Genomic DNA, 22873 nt, shown 5'->3' on the forward strand with positions numbered 1-22873 from the left:
AGCCTGAAGGTTACAAAAATAAAAAAAAATCACTATAATATATAAAGTGTTTAATCAGCTTCGCAGTGTATCCTGCATACACCAGGGTAGGCAAAGGAAACCTAGTGTTAAGACAATTCGTTGCCCACTTTCCGCCAAATATTTCGAGGCATTAAGTATTACGCATAGGTTTTTGCCTTAAATAAACATATTAAGAAATAATAATTCCTTCCCTCGAGTGGTAATCGAACCCACAACCATCGCTGCGTCACGACGGCTACATGTAAGTGTTATTTAATATTTATATAAAAGATGTGAGTTTACAATCGCACATAGCCTCCGTAAGATACGTTATACTCAAACGAAAGCTCGATGCAGTTCATCCGGTTCAAGTGAACCTTTTCTTGCGTATCTTATTCTGAGAAGAGCGATCAACTTTTTAAACGAAACTTTTGTAATAAGGTGCGGACGTACGCACATTCCTGGATCAGGCCTTCTCGAAGCGTTTTGCAATTTTGAATGGTTATGCGTCAATGTGGCAATGAACTTAATAATTTTATATGAAATACGAAGAAAAAAGTATTTTCGTAATATAATTAATAAAAAAAATAAAATAAATCAGTTTTACGCTGTATTCCGCACACAGCAGGGTAGGCAGAGGGAATCTAGTGTTAAAACACTCCGTTCCCCACTTAATAAATGACTTTATATCACTAACTAAGTATTTTTACTGCTGCTACTGCTTCATGTGTAACCTGCATATATCAGGGTAGGAAGACATAAGCTAAATATATTATTAACATAGGTCAATGGCACTAGTATTTGATATATTAAACAAATTTTAAAGTATTTCTTAATAGTTTTAATAAAATGCCACTTTAGGGAGTTTTCAACAATTATTAATAATAGTTAACGCGATAGATTGTAGACTCGATTCCCAAAATATTTAATATTTTCATTTCTCGTTCTGATAACCAGGCGAAGCGCAGCGTTGAGTTCCGTCATTCAACACAAAATACTTCCAGAATAATGAGAATATTGGGAATAATGGGGTTCTCTCAGGTTCCCTATACCTATTCTACTATGTGGAGGATATAGTGTAAAAGTAAAAAAAAACTTCTTATTTTTAATATTTTTTTTGCCTTTGACCATAACCTAATCCATCAGCATTCAGCACAAACATTCAATATTAACCCAAACGATATACCAAAATCATAAGGATTGTCCATTGTAGAAAATTTATATTATTTTTTATTTTTGTTTTTTTTATTAATATCTATTTTATCATTTTATTATTAAAACTATTTTTTTGAATCCCTCACACAAATGTAAAGCTTAGCTTATGCTTTCCGAACTGTTACATGCGACTCAAATGACTTAAAAAACAGCGGCCAGCATTGTCCTGAAGTGATGTGAATAAAATGTTACGACGTTGGCTTGACTTGAATAATAAATAATTAAACTTCATATGGTAGGTGTGTTTTTATATGTTCAGAATGCCTATCAGTACTGTATTATATGTATAATATACATACATACATAAATAAATTGCAAAAAAGAGTTGCAAGGCGGGCACGAAGGAGTTTTGTAGCTTTTACTTGTATTCTTTTTACTTATAAATGTGTTGATATTACATTTTCTCATTTGTTTTTGTGCAATTTTAAGGTTTTATTTTACATTGTGCCCATGTTCCAAAGGGCTATGGAAATTATTATGATTTCATCACTCGTATAGACTCTACGTGTATATGTGTTGATCTATACGATAGAAGTTGAGAGTAGAGTTAGGGAGAGTCGTGTGACAGCCATGTTTTTAGTAAATGCAGTTTATTTTGTACTGTAATTGCTTGTTAAATATTATTAATAATATTATTTCTATAAAGATTTTAATATATCCAAAAAAAAATAATTGTTTTATTATACGTTATAGTAGAAAATAACATAAGTTGTTGTTGGCTAGTCTAGTTCCGGATACGAGTCAACGACCGAGCATCGTCGGAAATAGATACTCCCATAGTGTTCCGGTCGCCATAGAGCATTAAACGCCCTTGCCACTTACAACGATGCACAGATAAAACAATGTACCGACTTCATTAATTTTTTATCACTAACCACAATTAATGTCGAAATATATTCATAACTGAAAATTTAGAAATGAGTTTATAATAAAATTGAAGTTTATTAAAGTAACGATAATTGATAAGTAACTTTTTAGTTCGTTATTTGATAACCTCAAAGTGAATTCCTGTAAGCAAATGCATACAAAAAAAATCGTCTATTGTTATAAATTAAATAAATTAAAGCTGTTAACATGAGTAACTGGAAACACATCCATAGAAGTGGGTTATGGGAATGGCTATTAAGTTCATTGCACATCACTTCGAAGTTCGAGTGTCGTGTCATGGCGGAACATGTTAAACTACATGAATTACTGACTCTGTTGTTACCGTAATATGAATTATGCGGGATTCTATACTCTTATATTTCTAAAATATTATTTTAATTATTAATTTTTAGTCGCCATAATTTCAGTTTGATAACATTAACATATTATTTAGCTATATTATAAATTTTGTATATTTAATATTTCTATAACAACATAGTTACAATACAATTTCATGGCTCAGACGAGTCCTCGGCCGCCACATTGAACATGTGCTCATTGTCATATTCTATCACTAGAGAAGCATCAGGCAAATAATATAATAACGTAAAACAACGCAGCGGCTACAACAATGATAAGCAAGAGCGAGCATAAGTGAGAGCATAAATAGAAAATTTTAACCTACATCGATTTCGAAGTCGAACTCTGCGCTCAGCTCCAGGACGAGACATGGGAACTTGTACGATCAGTTAATATAACGCGGCAATAGAAACAATGACGTACATAATACGAACAGACCAGCGGGTCCGTCGCGCAAGCACCGAGGCCGCTAACGGTGTCCCCGTACGAGCCGTACAGAGTTCCGCGAGGTGGGTCGGTGGATCTCTCCGGCATTGCAATGCACATCCGGGCCGGTCGATACAGGCGGCGACTTGCGCGCTGCCGGCTTCCTCGCCGCCCCGCGCGCCCCCGTGGCCCCCTCGGCTCGCGTCTTCGAGTCCCCCCACGGCGGCTCACATTGATTCGTGAGCTTGATAATTATTAACTGCTTATTGCAAATATATATCCTCTTTTATGTTTATCATGATCAATTCGTATGTTTTTAAAGAAAACGTAGGTATATCTGCCTTGTTTCATTTTTTTTTCATATTACACTACCATAATGAAAATATTAGTAACTTTTTATATTATGGAGGTACTAACAATTAATTATAATTTTAATAAAGTACGATATAAAAATAGAGCTTAATTTTTAAAACAAAATGAAAGGATACGGCAGTAAGCGATAACGTATACTTCATAATTCCTCATCGGTAGTCCGTTTATATAAAAAACCGTATAACGTTGTCGTATTACTAGTTTCCGCTCGTTCCACCTTCCGACTACATCATCAGACCAGCTCGATAGTAACATGTGACAAAGAAAGAAACTACTTAGCATTCCATGGATTCATTCATTCCATCCATGGATTAGTAAGTACTTAAGTAGATAAGATAAGGCAAAACTGAAAAGCGAAGATTGGATATACGAGTCTTTGTACGGATCCTAGGAGCCTGTATAGTGGGTAAGAGGCTGAAACGAAAACCACGCTCACTGTTATATAGAATTGATTTCTATTTAACGTTCACACTGGCGTTCATGTAAATTGAAAACGGCAATAAAATGGCACGTTTAGTGCTTATGTACTGTATTTTAAGGAAAACATATAAATTAGACCTTAAACAACAACGAAATACGCGTCGATTCGCGAAATTTAATGGAAAGTGAAAACTATTGAATATCTAAAAATTTTATTATAAAGGTGATACGAAGAAATAAGTAGAATTCGTCACATAAGTACTTAAAGCCCAAAAATCTAAACAGAAATTAATGAATGTAACTTAGAAATACCAGCCAAGTTAAGTATTAATCTATATATACTTACATATATAATAGTAACCGCTGATTCAAGTGCTACGCAAAATCACTAAGTATTTATTTTTGTTATGTTTAATGTGTAATACAGATTTAAGTATATTTTCAGTGGACTCATCTTTTGAAGGAGTTTCAATCAGAATGAGCACGCAATTAAATATTATTTACTTCATTTAAATACTATCACAGCAAAAAATATATTTGCAGTATAAAAATAATTATTTAATAAGTACCAATATAATATATCAATCTAAATAAATAGAAATTTTCACAAGTGGGAATACAGGGGTGCGGCATTGTAAATAAATAACACATATTGCAAGTATATGTGATAAAGTATTCCCTAGAAATGGATTGAAAGACTTGGAGGCAGAAGTAGAAGCCTTCAAACATTACAACTAACTGTAGTAAAAACATATAATAAGTATTTGCAAAATGACGGAAAGGAACAGAAAATAGGGTTATTTTAATTCAGGAGTTATACAAATCTTTTTATAAATAAATTTGTATTTTTTTTATTTTAATATTAAGATATTGTCTAACAATGTTTGTTGTAAAATGAACACTACTCTTAAAATCAAAAATAGGTGAGCATTGCTGTAAGACATTGAACTTTCTTACAAACTAACATAAAATAACATTATTTCATTATTATTGATTTATAGAATTACCGAGTAAAAATGTACTTAAGTATGTATTACAAAATTATATTACTGTACTATATTGATGTATTTAATGAAACAAATTAAATAATAAATAATTTTTATTAGCTTTTCACATGAATTATTTTGAATTTTTCAAAATTTACAAAAATGGTCAAAACTATGAGTCGGTCAGTGTTTATCATAGATTTCCTGGATATGTCTTAATATTTTTTATGTACTTAAGGTAGGTTCCCAGGTACTCTCTTGTTACCCTGCATTGTGCGGGATATAGCATGAATCTAAATAAAATAATATTCCTTTACAATACCTATGTATATAATTTTTTCCACCATGATGTATGAATAAGACTAAAAATTGTTTTCTTTACAGTCCAACTCAAGGAGCATTGATAAAGACTCAATTGATTGACTGATTGCATATATTATGATTTATTGTATTATTATTTATTGTTTAATGTAAATGAAGAATTAAGAGCATTTAATATAATTTTTAGTATTTAATTTAATAAAAAAAATATATGTCACAAGATATTTTTAATTGAATAAAATTTACATCAACTCTTTCGCCTTTCTGATCATTAAAATCTTCCTTTTTAGAATACCATTTTTTAATTTTTCTTTTTGGATATTCAGCTCCACTCCACTTCCAATATCTCCAACCGTTTCTGGTGTTCTTGACCTTTCAAGCTTTTAGTATAGTTAAGCATCTTCTCAACATAGTTATTGCTCTGAAAAATTTAATTAGCATTATTAATTTAATATTGTTATGTTAATGACAAATAACAAGTAATCACAAGAGAGTTTGTAACTTTTGCAGTCTTATTAATTTACCTTTGCAGAACAAGAAGTCACTTAAATCTTTACTTGTTTTTGCTAATAGTTAAAAAAATACCACATGCATAGCACAATGGGAAAATATAAAAAACATTACTAATATTGTTAATTAACCTTTTTATATATTAAAATATTTTCACTCGCTTACCTTTTCTTCTTCCCAGTTAATAGAACAAATGCGTTTTTCTTTTAGACTCATTTTCAAATATTCTGCTTATAAACAATAGCTATTTATCACAACATATGTCAAATAAAAGTGTCAAACTTCAAAATTTACCCAACTGTCAGTGTGTTTTCATTCGACTAGGTCAGTTTGTTCATTTTTACTTTTAATATCAGTGGGCTGCCATTACATACACCTTAATCTCAGAGTAAGAATGGTATGGTATAGTTACTAAGAACCTACTTCGTATTTATTAATACCGTTATGAACACGTAGCTACTCCCTGCCCAATCTAGAATTAACTAATCCCGGTGTAACTTTGGAGTAAGAGAAGAATAAGCTATTTTTATTAATAAGACCCACAAAGATTTGTATATGGAAAATGTGTATATAAAAATAAAATAAAAGTATATATACCATACTATAATGTAATATCTATATTACTATTTAATTTTTACTCTGTGCTTTTGTTCAATTTTACGATATTGACGAAGTACATTGCGCTTAATTGGCACACCTAAAATTCATAAGCAATACAACACATAATAGTGTTAGTATTAAAATAATATTTAGACATTACAGTTAATTAAAATATGATAAAATTAAGTAAATTTTGACTGTTCTCAGAAATATATTTTTTGTGATTATATGTTATGGATAAAGCTGTGACGTTATAATTTAAATAATGGACAGCTCTTTTGATAACTCAAGCGATAGATATCGTACTTCAATATCTTGTTTTTCCCATGTACTGCAAAAACTTATTATATGTTTATAAAGAATAGTATACTTAATAACTGACAAATACAAATTTTATACATTTCAAATATCTTATATCCATAGATTACTATTAAATAACGAATATATTTTATCTGTGGTGATCTAATACCATTTATTGGACTATTATTTGAGAAGCCGATATATGTTTTGATGTTAAAAGTTTTGTAGTTTCATTAATTTCATTTTATAGGTTTCTTTATAACATAATTCTGTACAAAATAGAAAAGAAATTATGACTTGGGGCTTTGTTACTTGTGGTCCAAATGAAGCGCTTGTAGTTTCAGGTAATATATGTTTTAGCTACTTGTAGTATTGTTGTTAAGTAGAGAGAGTATAAGGTAATTATACTTTAAATATAATTTTTAACGTAAAGTAAATGTTTTACCTCTTTAATAAAGCAATATTTAACATAATCTATATCGAAATGCATGAACACGTCCATTATATACGTTCTTTTTGTCTTCGAGATGTTTAGTTGTATATGCTTCAATAGGCGTTGGCAAAGCGAAGTATTTATATTCGAAAATTACAACGACTCTCTTACAATAACGTATCCTTTGGTAGATTCCTTTTAAATATAGACATACTTTGTGTTATAGCTAGTTTGAGATATTATACATATTCTGTAACAGGAAAAAAATTATGGTTTACTCTAACCTGTATGAGTCATAGTATTAAACAAGATGTAAACATTGCTTCAATGTCAAATTAATTTGATTATAATGTCTATTTTGCTTGTTGATGCTCCTATTACATTGAACTAGTTAAAATATAAAAGATTGTGGTTAAATATATATTAAAATATTTTATTATTTGGAATATCAAATCAATTGTATTAAATTAATTGTTAAACATGACATTATTTTACTGTTTATTATATTAAAATATAATATTATTGCTTGTATTTGAAATGCTGTGAATTGTGCATATTATGCACATTTATTTTTGCAGCCATGTGAAATTATATTAATTTTGTAACTTATTTTATTTATATAGCTCATGTATCCATGTAATATTATATATTAATAATGCCCAATCTCATCATTCATCTTGAAAAGCGAATTATCATTTCTACCATTCAAACTGCAAAGTGAAAGCTATTACTGATACATATATGATTTTAAAAATGTACATGTATATATCAATGTCTTCTTTACTGTATTTTCATTTTTATTTTGTCTATATTAACTAAAATGATATTAATATGCAGGATGCTGCTACTCAAAGCCTCTCCTTGTTCCTGGAGGAAGGGCATTTGTTTGGCCAGCAATACAGCGTGTTCAGAGGATTTCACTTAATACTATGACACTACAAGTTGAATCACCAACAGTTTACACCAGCCAGGGTGTGCCTATATCTGTGACTGGCATAGCACAAGTAAAGTATAATAATAATATTTCATATTTCAATTCAGATTTTGTTTTAATAAGAGTAGTACAGTAATATAGTAATCAATAATAAATCCCATTGAAATATCTTATAAAAATTGAAATAACTCAGGTAGATTTTGTATTAATTAATTTTAAAATTAAAATTTTAAATAAAACTGCTTTCGTTACTTAGCAATATGTTTTCACCTTGATATTGATGATTATGTATATATTAGGTGGTCATATCAAATCATTCTGTTTAATAATAGTTTAATAGTTTATTATAAATAATAATTAATATAATTTTAGTTTTTAATAGTTTTTTATAACAGTTTAATAGTTTTTTTTAATAAATAATTTTAGGTAAAAATCCAAGGGCAAAATGCAGAAATGTTGCTATCAGCTTGTGAACAGTTTCTAGGTAAATCTGAACAGGAAATTCAGCATATAGCACTAGTGACTCTTGAAGGGCACCAGCGAGCTATAATGGGCTCGATGACAGTTGAAGAAATATACAAAGATCGAAAGATCTTTTCTAAAAAGGTGAGATAACAGGTTTGAGGAAAGTAATTTATTTTCGCAGATAGGAATGGAACCCACAACTGTCATAGATAAAGTAACACAATGCGTAACATTGTGTTACTTTAACTTGTTTACTTTAATTATGTTGCTAAATAACTGAATATACAATTTACCAGCATTTGATAAAAGATAATTAAATATATTTTTTTGTTCAGCTTGTAATGATATCAATAAATTATTTTTTACTATATTTTTTACAGGTTTTTGAAGTAGCTTCAAGTGATTTGATAAATATGGGCATAACAGTGGTTTCTTATACTTTGAAAGATATCAGAGATGAAGAGGTAATTTATTTAATTTATTTAAATCTTCCACATTTGTAATGTTATAAAATGTCTATTAGTTAATGAATTTATAATTACGTTTCCTTGAGATTTTATAATCAATCAACAATATCAAATCTAAATATTTTATCATATATATTATATGAAAAATATAAGTAATAATAGTAAATTATAACTGCCTCAATTAAACAAAAGTTTGATCTATCTACAGAATAATTGAACCATTTTAAGTAAACATGCAATTTATGGGGCATTTAAAAATTGAGTTTAAAACAAGGCAGAAACTTAAACCTAAATTGTAGTACTAAAATAATGTCTCAATAGAGATGGAGAGTGTCATGAGATTGGTTGATCCAGCAGCCTATTGCTGGTTGCCAAGAAAAGAGATAATACTTTTAGATATATTTTATTAAAATGAATAAATGAATATGTTATGTAGATGCAAATTAAAGTTGTCATGCTATTTTACAAGTGGAAAAAAATAATAAGAAAACTTGTTTCCAAACATTGTTTATGGCAGTTCTTATCACATTTACAGGTTAGATTGCTCTGTTGTCAAATAGCAATGCTCACCAAACAAAAAGAATTACTATTAGAATGATTATTAGACAAAAAAACAAGTGAAAAAAAGACCACAAATTTAATTATAATTATTTGTTAGACACTAACTATAGATAAAGCTTTGTATATCTCATAGGGTTACTTGAAAGCCTTGGGCATGGCTCGTACAGCCGAAGTGAAACGCGATGCTCGCATAGGGGAAGCTGAGGCCCACGCTGAAGCGCGCATCAAGGAGGCCATGGCAGAGGAACAACGAATGGCCGCAAGGTTCCTAAATGATACTGAAATAGCCAAAGCTCAAAGAGATTTTGAGTTAAAGAAAGCTGCATATGATGTAGAAGTTCAGACAAAAAAGGTATGTTTTATTTTTTGGTTGCCATCTAGGATCTTCTATCATAGACTGGTGAAGATAATTTATTAAAAAGTTAATGATACTTTTACTATTTAATTTTAAAAGCGCTTAATTATTTAAAAATATTATATAGTGATATAAATCTATTAAAAATGAAATTCTATAAAGATTGTTAAATATTATAACTGATATTAAAGGCTGAAGCTGAAATGGCGTACGAGTTGCAAGCTGCTAAAACAAAACAGCGTATTAAAGAGGAACAAATGCAAATAGCAGTTGTTGAACGCTCACAGGAGATTAATGTTCAGAAATGGGAAGTGCAACGTAGAGAGAAGGAACTTGAGGCAACTGTACGAAGGTAAGCATATCACAACATACTTATTTGTATATCCTCTTTGTAAATCTAAATACACGATTTTAGTTTCCCTGCCGGATCGACGGCCGCAAGCTTAGGTTCGAGTCCCGCAGGGGACGCCCTTGCCGTCGACGTCCTTTCGACGTTCCTTTTAGGCAGCCACATAGTGTATACTTTTCTCAGAGGCAAAGATATGTAACCGATGTTGCTGTAAACCTCAAGTTACCACAATACACTTGAAAATTGGCAGTGCATTGGGAATGGAGTATCTTAACGGGAGGTCCTTCTATCTACTTTGAAGAACACGTGTAAACCTATGATATAATGTGAAGATAAAAAAAAATTCGTTGAGTAAAGTTTTAAATTATTATCCAAATATGCGACATGCGCAATTTCAAGATTAACATATTTGTGTGATTACAGATACGATTGTGTTAATTACGAAAAAAAACAATACATCATTTCATTAATCATTTTCCATGTGAATCAGTCACAAATCTATATATCCTATAACTTCAAAAATCAATAATGCTCCTTTTTGTAAAAACAAGTTATTTCTTGATTTCATTGTCAAAACATATTTAATTATTTAATGTTCATAATTTTTATGAAACTGAACTCAGTCGTGGCGCGCAGGCGTGACACAAGCGTGCGACTGTATAAACGCGACAAGTTGTGGGTTCGATTCTCACTTGAGGAAATGAAATATTTCATATTTTACTTCAAAAATTACTTCGATTATTCCATATTACGCAATACTTCGATATTACGCAATACTTCGAAATTAAACAATTGAGAGGTGCGTGGGGTACGCAGTCTTAACACTAGGTTCCTCCTGCGGAATACGCAGAACCTAGTGTGTACCAACGTGAAGTAAAAAAAGAAAAGAAAAAATATTATATGAATTATTTATTGGTTACAGACCCGCCGAAGCAGAGAAATTTAAACTCGAGAAACTAGCAGAGGCTCATCGTCTAAAGACGGTGCTGGAGGCTGAGGCCGAGGCTGAAGCAGTGAAAGTTCGTGGAGAAGTAAGTATATTATATTTTGATTATCGCGTTATAATCACACCCTTTTGCCCCCTGGGCCACGACGACTTCGTCGTCATTTTGTTTACTGATACTAAAATAATTAATCTTATATTATTTGTGATAATGTAAAATAAAGTATAAGATTAAGATTTAAAGTATGATATTCAAGTATAATTGTTACTATTTTACAGGCGGAGGCATTCGCGATTAAAGCCAAGGCGGCTGCGGACGCGGAACAGATGGCGAAGAAAGCTGATGCATGGAAAGAGTATGGATCTGCTGCCATGGTTGACATGATGCTAGAGACATTGCCTAAGGTAAAATAAATAAATATGCAGGATGCGCGGGATGTATCCTGCAGTATACATCCCATCATCCCCAAAGAAGAACAGGGAAGGAAATTAATGTTAAAACACTCAGTTCCCACAATCTCTTGAATGTTAGGTGGTGCGATTTTTCGAGGCATTGCGTGTTCAGTAATGGATCTCGACGCCGCTTTGTTTTCTTACAAGAGTAAGGAAATGAAAATGATTCCCCTCTTAGGAATCATCATGTAGGTCATCATTACTTTACATATATTCATTTTATATTTAACTTTCCTATTAAAAATAGTTTCTAAATATGTAAAAAATATTTAGTAAACAGTACTCTTTCTTTTGCCTTCTGATTATTATTTGCAGTAATCTTTGGTTAGCATATTCTATTACAAATTTCTGGAACATTATTACTCTCTCTACAGAATCTTCCTACAGAATTGCTAACAACATAAATAGGTAGTAATAAGCGATTAGGAATTTCGACGTAGCTTGATAAGAAAGTATGGCTTCGTGGTCATAGCGTTTGGACAGTAAACAAAAGGCATGGGTTGGAGTCTTTCTATGTTAATTTTTTCTGTTTTCTTAAATTGTCTTTCTAAGCATTTTAAAAGCAACTTTATTATAACATACCAGAGCGACATATTACACACCTGTACTCATATATCAATAGGCGGTGTGCACACTAAAAATATTGGATGTCTGGTAGTATTAAGTTTTTGTTACTGCGTTGTTAATTTATTTTCTGACTACATACATTAAATTCATTCTTACATTTCTATTGTAAACTTTACAATATTGACTTAACCCTTAATCAAATATTGGGAAATTATTTCCCACATGCCACTACTGTAATTTTTTTGTTTTATTTCGTCTTTGGCAACTCTAATCAGTACCAACCTTAGGGAAAAATAATCGTACAGAATTTTTTAATTTTATTTATTTGCAACATTTTGTCTTAAGGCGCAAACTGTCATTGTATGTCAATGTCAAAAACACAGTTTGAAATATTTTGTGAAAAAAACCGGTTCAAACGGAAGATTTAAAAGTTTTTGAAGAAAAAAATCTGGTAAGTGCATAAACACAATAATATTGTAAACTAGACTTGTTTTCTGAATGTTTCTTACGGTTTTTGGGCTCGCAGCATTGATATTTGTTGTATTTTCTTAGGTTTTATTATGTGGGAAATTATTTCCCATTGTTTGTTCCTGCATTTGAAAAATACCAATTTCTATATATACAATAAATAATTTGTCTGTTGCACTATATAAGTACCTAAACAGGTATTGTTACTTATAATTTTATCTAACTTACACAAAATTGTCAGCGAGTAACTCATATATGGAGCTTTGTCGAGAGTTATGACTGCGTTTGTGTGATTTCTCACTTGATTTTTATAACTATTATATTTTAGAACTATTTGTACTGCTCAGACTACCAAGTTAGTTTAGACTTCCTTTTATTTGTTTTAGCTATTTAAATATGGACGCTAAAAAGTTACAAAAAGTTCTACCAAAGAAAAAATTGGAGGAGGTGGTGCAAAATTTAGACAACTTGTCTGATTTATCAGCCTCAGATTCTGAAGATGACTCATGCTATGTCAATAGCATTCATTCTCCATCCGATACTTACCTCAATCAGCTTGACGATAACCTAATTGAACAACGTCTTGAATATATCTTCGGCTTCGAATCGAATGAAGATAAACAAGAAACGCCTACTATACAAGCCCAACAGATTTCAACAGATGCCTTACTGACAGCCTTAGGAGAAACATCTCATATCACAAACTCACCAACAACAGACTGTGTTCCGCTTGGAGTAGCTTTGTGTGCTAAAAATTGCTTCAAAACCTTTCACACTGTTCCACCTCAATAATATTATTTTTCTTAGTAATTAAGTTTCAGTTTATATTAAAACTATATATCATTCCTAACGTTGTTGTTTCATTTTATAACTTTATTCACTCATATTACAGTATTTTTTCAATTTTATTATATAAGACAAAAAAGAAACAAGTAAAGTAGGAGCAACTTACATGTATAGAACTTGTAGTAAAAATATATCAAAAGTTGAGAGCTATTCCGGATAATGGGAAATAATTTCCCACTTGATTATATTTTGCTTTGAAATACCGGATACTGGGAAATAATTTCCCACTGCAAAACCCCCATTTCCCCCCTTTTTATAAAAAAAAGGAGTTGTTTTTCGAAATCTACGGCACCCACTTACCTAAAAGCCGTGACCAGATTTCAAATTACTCGAAAAATAAAGTTTGTTTGATTAAGGGTTAAACAATAAATCTATATTAACTATACTACTATAACTACTACTAGGAATTGTAAGTCTAAGACGAAGTAAATATACTAAGACTAAAACTAATATATTAATTGACTAGAACTAAAACTAATATATTGATTATTGATGATGTAGCTAATGGGAATTTAATGGTTGAAGTAATGAACATCTTTATAATTGGACCAGGGCGATTATTGTTGGAACTTTCGTAATATTCAATACCAGTCAAGTAAAAATACCATACACAATACCAAATGATCATATAACATTTTTATAAAAAAGTATAAAACATTTTAATCTTCTATTTTCATTCGTTACTGTTAGCTGCATTGGTTCCACATCACTTTAGTGTAATAATCGTTGAAAAACTAGTTACAGAAGAATTTGATGAAATTTATTGTTATTTTTATACAATATTTGACAATTAATATGTATATATGCGATTATGCTGCTGTAAGCATAAAGTACGTAGTTATAGATATAATTAATATTTATGCTTCATTATCTTTTTCATTAGCTTTACGTTGTATCTCGTACATAGCAGCGTAGGCAGACTGAACCTGGGAACCTAATGATTTACGTGGGACCTTTATTCATTATTTCCATATAGGCAGAGCCTGAAAATTACATATAATGCACGGTCTTTTTTTTTATTTATCAATTAATATTATTACTTTAGAAAAATTTTATTAACTACTTCCTTATCAAGTGATTTAGTTAACATTAATTATTATATGTACTGAGGACTAGAGAAATTATTTCCGTTTTCAAAGCAAGTAAAATGACCGTATCGTTTTGCTTGAATTGTTTAACAATACCTACTAGATCAAGGCGCCACGGCCACGGCCAGGTTAGTTGACGCTACCTCTGGAAGGACCCCACTTTTGTCTTAACTATATATAAGACTTAATCCTCAAAATTTCAGCTTTGCTAAAATGACGTAGATCTGGGGGCCCTGGGATCTCAGTCGTCTATACTTGTACATTGTAATATTATACACGTCGTGGTCGGTTGTGTAATCTTAACTATTATTGCAGTCGTCAGTTAAACTGACAACTATTTATGTAATAGTTTTAACACTATTCAACTATCGTAAAACTATATGCATTGTAACTCGTGCATATTATTGCAAGGTCAGTCATGTAACGAGACGATAAACCAGTCACACGTCACACATATAACTAATTGAATTGTATAATGTGTGTTCTTAATTATTTTTTAAATGGTATTACAAGAAACTTAGCTTGTTATTTAATAAATTTTCTTTTTTGTTATAGAATCATTTGTATGCTTTATAATGTTTACGTGTTTATTTTACTGTATATAAATAGTAAAGTAGATATATCTTTTCTATCTCTCTTTTTAACTGGGATCTAAGACCTGGTGTTAAGACACTCCGTTTCCATTAAGAGACTTCCGTTTCCCATTTTCCGCCGAATTATGAAGCTACTGCGTTATCAGAGCGTAAAAATGTAAATATTAAATATTTCATTTCCTCAAGTGGAAATCGAACTCACAACCTGTCGCGTTTACAGTCGCTCGCAAACATAAAGAATGGAAACATTTTTTTTTCAATAATAAATTAATATCCTGAAACTAATTACGAATTACATAAAAAAACTGAATAAGGAAAATCTGCAGAATTAGTATAAAAAAGATGTTGAGGAAAAATACAATAATTATCCTTATCAACGAACGAACCAGATTTAATATTTTCCTCTTAGGAGTTAACAAAATACTTTTAGATACATTGTTTTTAACATAATGTTTTTTCTAATCATATTACAATCTCCCATCTATAGTGGAAATATTATTTATAATTAATATTTCCAACGACAATAACCATTTCCACCATGAAGAATTTAATTATTACAGATCTTACGTTCATTTATTACGTGTTCGTTGTAGTACTTGAATAGTTGCCTGATTATCATATCCGTTTATTACGCCTTCTGTATTATTTCATTATTTCGCTTTTATTATTTTATGTATAGATCTTCTTATCGCACATTGTATTCGAGAACGTTCTGTGTTATGTTTGTTTAACTGTTATTTCATATTCATTTCTAATTATTTGCAATTTCAATATAAATAAACTATTTAAATTATATTTAACAAGTATGCGATATTCGAGGCTAGATGTAGGAATATATAACACTTACAGATGTATAGAAAAATAAACATTATGTTAACTATATTTTATTAGTCGTCATTAATATTTGTTTAAGACGAAATTATAAATATATTTTTTTGCTTTACGCTGTATTTCGTATATATAGAGAACGGCAGAAGCAACCTAGTGTTTAGACACTCCCTTCCATACTTGCTGACTTCTCGTGGCATTGTGTATTGAGTAGTGGAACTCAACGCCGCTCTTTGTCTTGTTGCCAGTGCGAGTAAATGAAAATATTACATATTTTATTCTCCAGAACCCACAGTCGTAGCGGGTTTTTTCGTTTGTTTACAATTATTCTTTCTGGGTTCCCGCCATTACTGTCGATATTGCTTTGTCTTTCAATCGCAAAATTAATAACGTACCAGTTTTCTCTATAGACATATTGATTTATTGATACTATTGATAACTATTCTCATTCGTGATAGGTGGCAGCAGAGGTGGCAGCGCCGCTATCGCAGGCACGTAAAGTGACCATGGTCTCCTGCGGCGGCGGTGAAGTGGGTGCAGCCAAGCTGACTGGCGAGGTGCTGAGCATCGTACAGTGTATCCCTGACCTCGTGAAGGGGGTCACTGGCGTCGATATCTCGAAAGTAAAGGTATGTTGAATGATTTTGTTGTTATGGTTTGTTATCTTTGTTTCGTTTGTCAATTTGGTGTTGTGTATTAGGATAGAGAATTAGTTTAGAGATAGGTTTGATTTCATATCTAATAGATTAGTGATAGCTTGCTGATGGAATCTATCATAGCAAAATTTTATTAAAAAAAAAATATTTTTGTAACGTTGCTTAAACATTTAGTAAATAATTCAGCCAACATAATTTTAGTCTTTGTTTATATTCTCTATCCTAACAACTGCCTCACTTTATGTTAAAGCTAATTGAAATCACCTTTTCCAAAAATAACATGCATGTTTATTTTTCATGCCACTCTAATAATTTTCACAAAATGTATGCTGAAAAAATTCTCTGATAAAAAAAAACCAACTCATTGTTTTTGACTAACTTGGTGAAATGTACACGAGATAACTTATCTAGAGTAGAGGTCGCCATATCGTTAGCCTTTTGACTTATCAATAATTGCAATCCACGAAGATATTAATTTTATATATATATATATGTATTTTCCAACACCGTTTGTATATTACATTTGTTAAAATTAACGTAGTAAACTTCAACTATTTATGTTTTCTTCAAACATATTTTATGACATGTATTATGTCATTTTATTGATTTATGTTTGTTAATATGAATATATTATCTATAATTTTTTTTAGCTTCACACTTTATTCTGCAGAATCTGGAACCCGTTAAAATAATTTCGTTCCCTACGTTCCGTCGAATTCTGGAGGCATTGCGTGTTGAGTGTCGGAACTCAACGCCGTCATCTGTCTCGTTAAATAGTATATTGTCCGTCTTGTAATAAGTAATTATTAAAAGTTACTTATTATTGCTCTTTTAAAAAAAATACGTATATCATCATTTATTAATTTAATCCTATCAGGGTATTGGTTAGCCTGTGCAATTATCGATAAGTTAAACACAGTGTTCAATAATTGTTAACTCGCTTTAAACATTCATGCTTATTAAATTTAACTGAAAAATCACTAATTGTTCTTAAAAATAACTCATTTGTATGTATATGTGCTAATCCATTTTTAAACCTCTCTTTAATTTCATATATCATCGGTTAAATAGAAAAGTGATATAATTAAAAAAACACAAGTCTTACAGTACGGGGCGCTTAAAGTTATTAACGTTATAACTTTTCTTTTCTGAAAGTTTACTATTATTGTATGAGTATGATACATACATATATATATAACGGCGTTTATGTAAATTTCAGTATAGTATATTTGTTTAGTTAAAGAAAATGGCGTTTGAAGCAAGAATACATTTTTTAATTAAATAAAAATACAGGTTATAGCCACAAATAAAGGTTAATAATAAATAATATTTGTCATATAATTTTTTTTTACAGAAAATGTAAATTTTCTTCTAAAAAACTTAAGTCTTCTTTTTTCTATTTATCTCTATTATTATGGAGCGTTTTTAGAGAGAAGAGAATTTAAAATTAATTTGAGCTCTGTTACGTCAACGTATTGCGAACAACGAAATTTGATTAAGTACAAAATTCCAAAACAACACTTGTGCAATCTATTACCCATGACGCATTGTTATATTAATAATGTTTATTCTGTATAAAATATTATTAATAGTTTAGATTTTACCCTACGCAGCTATTTTTTTTACATATTCTGTAGTATAAAGTGAACAAATCAGCGTGCGAGGAATATTATCCCGTCGTCAGTAAGGCCCGTATTTATAAATCGGTCTCAAGTCTGAGATTGATCTTGAGATGCCGTTTAAATTCATACATATATAATTTATGAATGAAAACAGCATCTCAAGATTGATCTCAGACTTGCGAGCGATTTATAAATATGGGCCTGAACTAGAATGGACGTTTCGTCAAATTCTGTTAGCCTAAAACCTTGTAAGTTAACCTTGAAAGTTGTAATATTATCATATTGTAAGCTATTATTGTATTAGATTAATATTTACTCGCTTACTACCTATATTGAAATAAATAGATAATTGTATAAATAACTTTCAGAATATACGAAATGTTTTAGATATAATTATTAAAGGAATGCTGACGTAAATAAATACATTAATTATGTAGATAGGTACACTTATATGAGATAATAATGTAAATTTGAAAAAAATATATTAAATTATGCCACTTTTCTATTGAATTTCGAAACCAAAGAAAAAATACCGAGAATTAAATTGAAATGATAAGGAGGTTTATATCAAATTATATGTGTAATCTAACCGGTGCGGTTGTAGAGTGTGGATACCGTAGTGCCCACACCCTCCGCGCGCGGGGACTCCGCGAGGAAGTTGCGATAACTGTGCGGGATCAACTAAACATCTGCTGTGGCTGGGAGGCAAGTATTGTGTGGATGATGTCTTCTCATTTGTCCCTTCATTATCTATTTAGTTTGCATGGAACTTTTACTGGGGAGAATTTATTACGAATAGCCCCTAAAGTAACCGAGGTTGTAGGTACCCGCTAGTGTAGAGGCCGGATGGAATTTTAACTTTTTTGTTTTTTTTTTCATTAACGGAACAAAAATGCAATTATACATTGCTAATATAAATTCTTTGCTTTTTAACTAGAAAGCAACTGAATTTGCGCGTTTCATTCAAAGTAATCAATCTTTATCGATAAATACGATGGACGAATATAATTATAAGAAAATCGCTTCTTTTATAATGGCAGAAAATTAAATAATTTTTGCATAGTATTTCTAATGTGGACTTACTATTTTATTTTTAAGGGAAGTCTCGGGAAGTTAGTTATTTTTGCCTTACATTATATTTTACGCTACAAATAAATTCACTTCGAAATATAATTAAATAAGTGGTTATTTGTTGATTTATTAAATTGACATTGGGCTTATTGTGGGACTAAGTGAGAAGATTTCATGACTCGTTGAGTGCGCTATTATTGGACTCATTGCTGTTTGGCTTGTGTGTGTTTGCGCGTGTGTGTATACATATATATGTATATGTGTGGAGTTAATATATATTTATACTGTTTGCATGTGTTTCTAACTTAATGTAAATAGTTAAAAATATATAACTGGTAACAAAGTATTTGTGTATATGTAAAGAAACTTATATCATGTAAAAATACTGCCACTGTATTATATATACTATACTTATATAAATATAGTGTATATAATATACTAGTAGTATATATATATATATTATATATTTTCGCAGGATCTTCGCGCCGTCTAATGCAACAGCAATCTTCATAGAAAAATAATTTTCTAGCTTCGTATTACAAACATGAAACATCCAAAACTTTTGCCAAATATATTATAGGATTTTTGTTTTGTTTAGTTTCTTTATCTTATAGCGCTGTGCACAAATCTTGTCAGCAAGACAGTGTTGCAGCCCCAGCTAGCGAGTAGGATAGTTCCGGTTCATTTCGAATAACATATGTTTATATAATTATAATTGATATATAATTATAATCGGTAGTCGAAGGTGATGTTTAGTTGTGAGGCAAATCGGAGCGACGATCGATATATAAAGACCAATCGCCTAATACTCGAGAGTAAATTATAAATGACTGTTATAGTAAAAAAAAAATATAATACCTATATTTTTTTATTTTAGCTAATCTGATCTTAGGTTAAATGAAAATATTTGGTGTTCAAAAAGTACAGTTTAGAAAGTGTAACAGTAACGTATTATAGTACATTTGTTTTAGATGATATTTGTGTATTTCTAAAGATAACAAAACTAAATCGTGTGCCCCCTTTCGAGTGTGAATTTGATCGATTTACATTATTTCTTTTTAAATGTGTGTAATAGTTGAGCTTAAAATTAAGATAATACAAAATTAACGTTTGGCGACCGCATAGGCTCTCGTTTCCTCGTGGACTCTAACCACCGCTGTGTGCTAATTTACTTCCATATTTGTATTTCAACTAGTCAATTGTATCGTTTGTGTATTTTTGTATGTAAATAAAATTTAAAAAGTACGCATATGTAAGCGAAACTAGCCTTAAGATGGAACTATCTTCTTCTCCTATCACAAACTTACTTGTATTTATATATATTTATTTTTTACCGTATTTCAGCTCTAGCGTTAGCGTGAGTTTATTAGGTCAGTATATTTTCCACCGAAATGATGATGATGATTGCTTTTCATGTTAGATATTGAATGTACTAAACTAAAATCTGATAAGAATTATTTTCAAGAGACTTGTCGTGGCCTTGCGTTAGATGAATTCAATTTTGATTTGTGGGTACTACGCCTACGTGTAATTTGTAGACTGTAGTATACTATAAATTTGTTTCTTTTTATACATTCCATTTAAATCAATAGACAAAATAATTTAATATACAACAATTTTTTTATTATTATTCTGACATTTTTTTTAAACCAAAAACACATTGCTATTCGACGATCAATCACATTTAAAACGAAGTTTCTCCTTTGTAACGTATAGAATAGTTGCAAATTAGAATCTCATGTATTAAAGAGTCTTTGTGTTAATTATGTATTAGTATTTAATGAACATTATAAATGTAGCATTATTTCCAACTCATCCGTAAGTGCGGCTAAAGTCTTATGAGAACCATAAGTTAGTGTCTATTTTTATACCAAATATGGAATTAGTAGGTAATAAAAGCCATATTGCTTGGAGACTGGTAACGAATGTTCGATACCATTTGGTCACTTCATGTTCAAGTTTCCACTAAATGAAAAATAAATAGATATTCTAAGAAAACTAAACCTCTGCTATGGGTCCTCTTCGCTTCTTCTTCTTTTATGTAATTTATTATGTATCGTATTGTATTTGTTACCGTCTCGTTTTATAAGTACTACATACATTTTATTGATGTAGGTATATAGAGTGCATTGATTTCAACTTCTGGACTCACCTCGATGGATGTAACGAATAATGATATATAACTAATGATATTTATCTAAAATAGATGTATAATTTAGTTAAATATCATTAATAGCTATTTTAGGGAAACTGTCTATCTGATATCTTGGATATTTTTTTATGTTTGTATCCCTAAAAATGTGCTCCAGCTTTTATCATTGTATTTAAAAGCTTTATTTAAAAATATTATCAATATTCAAAGAACAAATTAAATGTTTGTATACGCATTTATCTTAGTACAAATAGATGTATACAGACAGACTGTAGAATTATAATCGAGGTTTCGTTCTCGTAACGTCTATAACTCTTTTTCTTCTTTAAACCAAGAATCACAATTTATATTGAATATTAGTAATTAATTATAATTATTAAAATGCATAATATCGATATGTGAATATTGTGCTATTATTTTGTAATAAGTTTTTAAAACTTCACTAAACGAAGCCGCGACCAGAAAAATTTTTTGGTTTAGCCAAAAAAATTGTAACGTTAGGCGATTTAAGAACTATTTCAACAAGTGAACGTGACATTTCTCTGGCCATATCTGAGAATTGATACTTTGTGGTATGGTATTAGGTCTACGCAGAAAAGTAAAAGTTACCTCTACCACTTTAACGGCTTGTGCCATATTGTAACTATATATTATATGCTAAGCGATTGCATTGTAATTTTATAAATTAATTTTTTATTCTTTTTTGTTATGAATTAAATTTATTTACATAAAATATTAAATTGTCATATAATTTTTACTAATTTATTATTTAAATGAAGTTATGTTGGGTGCTGTTTATTTTATTATCATTTCAGCACAAATGTGTTCATTTAATTACAACATCTTATCTAACAGCTATTAAAATTTAACATCACATATTATATAATTATTTGTAATTTATTATTTTTCACTGCTATACACAAATATTGAGTAATTCTTGTTAATTTATAATTTATATAGAACTTTTACTCAGTACCAGATCTAGGGGATTCTGCATTTCTATTAAGTGCTTGCTATTTAGTATAAGCAATGTCTATGAAACATTCAGAAAAATATTTAAACAGATGCTACACTACTTTAGTAATTCCGGCTGATCATATAAAATGTACCCAAAATATTTATTATTTCATCGTACAGTAAAAAATATGTTACTAAAAATATACCCTTCGGTGGTTTCCATAGGAAAATCCGAATATTAAAACAATTTTAATTTTCTAATTGACTATCTCCGCCTATACTTTGTACCCTACTCAAGGTTTGCTACAAACTATTCTTATATCGTTCAATAATTGTTAAAGTAGAAACAAAGAAGGTACTGGTAGGTAATCTTTTGCGTTGTTAGAAATATTGCAGTGGAAAATAATATTCTTTATAATGTTATGATTTAAACAAGTGTGAAAATCTAAATATTGTGGGTTTGATAAAAAAATAAAGATACTATAGAAATGATGTAATCTTATAAGAGACGTGCACTAAGAGTGGCACAAACACAAATAACTTTGAGTGTGAATCACATTTTTATTAATGTATGTGTATTGACGTGTTTTTATTCATATTTATTCAAATAAAACTTTAAACTTAACAATTGTTTATTTTTTTGCAAAAATCCTATCACTGTACGCACTTTTGCCTTAATAAAAGTCCA

The 22873-nt window shown here is 30.2% G+C and overlaps 2 protein-coding genes across 3 annotated transcripts; both read left to right on the forward strand.

Moving 5' to 3' along the window:
• Positions 1-6540: 6540 nt before the first annotated feature.
• On the forward strand, positions 6541-22813 carry Flo1 (flotillin-1). 2 transcript variants are annotated; one of them, XM_085206537.1, is made up of 11 exons: positions 6541-6721; positions 7648-7814; positions 8171-8350; positions 8590-8673; positions 9371-9589; positions 9784-9944; positions 10864-10972; positions 11164-11289; positions 16186-16356; positions 18610-18710; positions 19552-22813. In XM_085206537.1, the coding sequence occupies exons 1-10, from the start codon at positions 6670-6672 to the stop codon at positions 18670-18672; spliced, it is 1332 nt and encodes a 443-aa protein (XP_085062663.1). In that variant the 5' UTR covers positions 6541-6669; the 3' UTR covers positions 18673-18710; positions 19552-22813. The 2 variants fall into 2 exon arrangements, with proteins under 2 accessions (XP_085062663.1, XP_085062664.1); XM_085206538.1 differs by lacking the exon at positions 18610-18710 and having other exon boundaries at positions 6542-6721.
• On the forward strand, positions 12092-13222 carry LOC146526998 (uncharacterized). The gene is made up of 2 exons (XM_085206539.1): positions 12092-12355; positions 12759-13222. The coding sequence occupies exon 2, from the start codon at positions 12769-12771 to the stop codon at positions 13162-13164; it is 396 nt and encodes a 131-aa protein (XP_085062665.1). The 5' UTR covers positions 12092-12355; positions 12759-12768; the 3' UTR covers positions 13165-13222.
• Positions 22814-22873: the final 60 nt, after the last annotated feature.

This window comes from Heliconius melpomene, chromosome 21 (assembly GCF_056956725.1).
Source record: "Heliconius melpomene rosina isolate 202511_hmr_F chromosome 21, ASM5695672v1, whole genome shotgun sequence".
NCBI classification, from domain to species: domain Eukaryota; kingdom Metazoa; phylum Arthropoda; class Insecta; order Lepidoptera; family Nymphalidae; genus Heliconius; species Heliconius melpomene.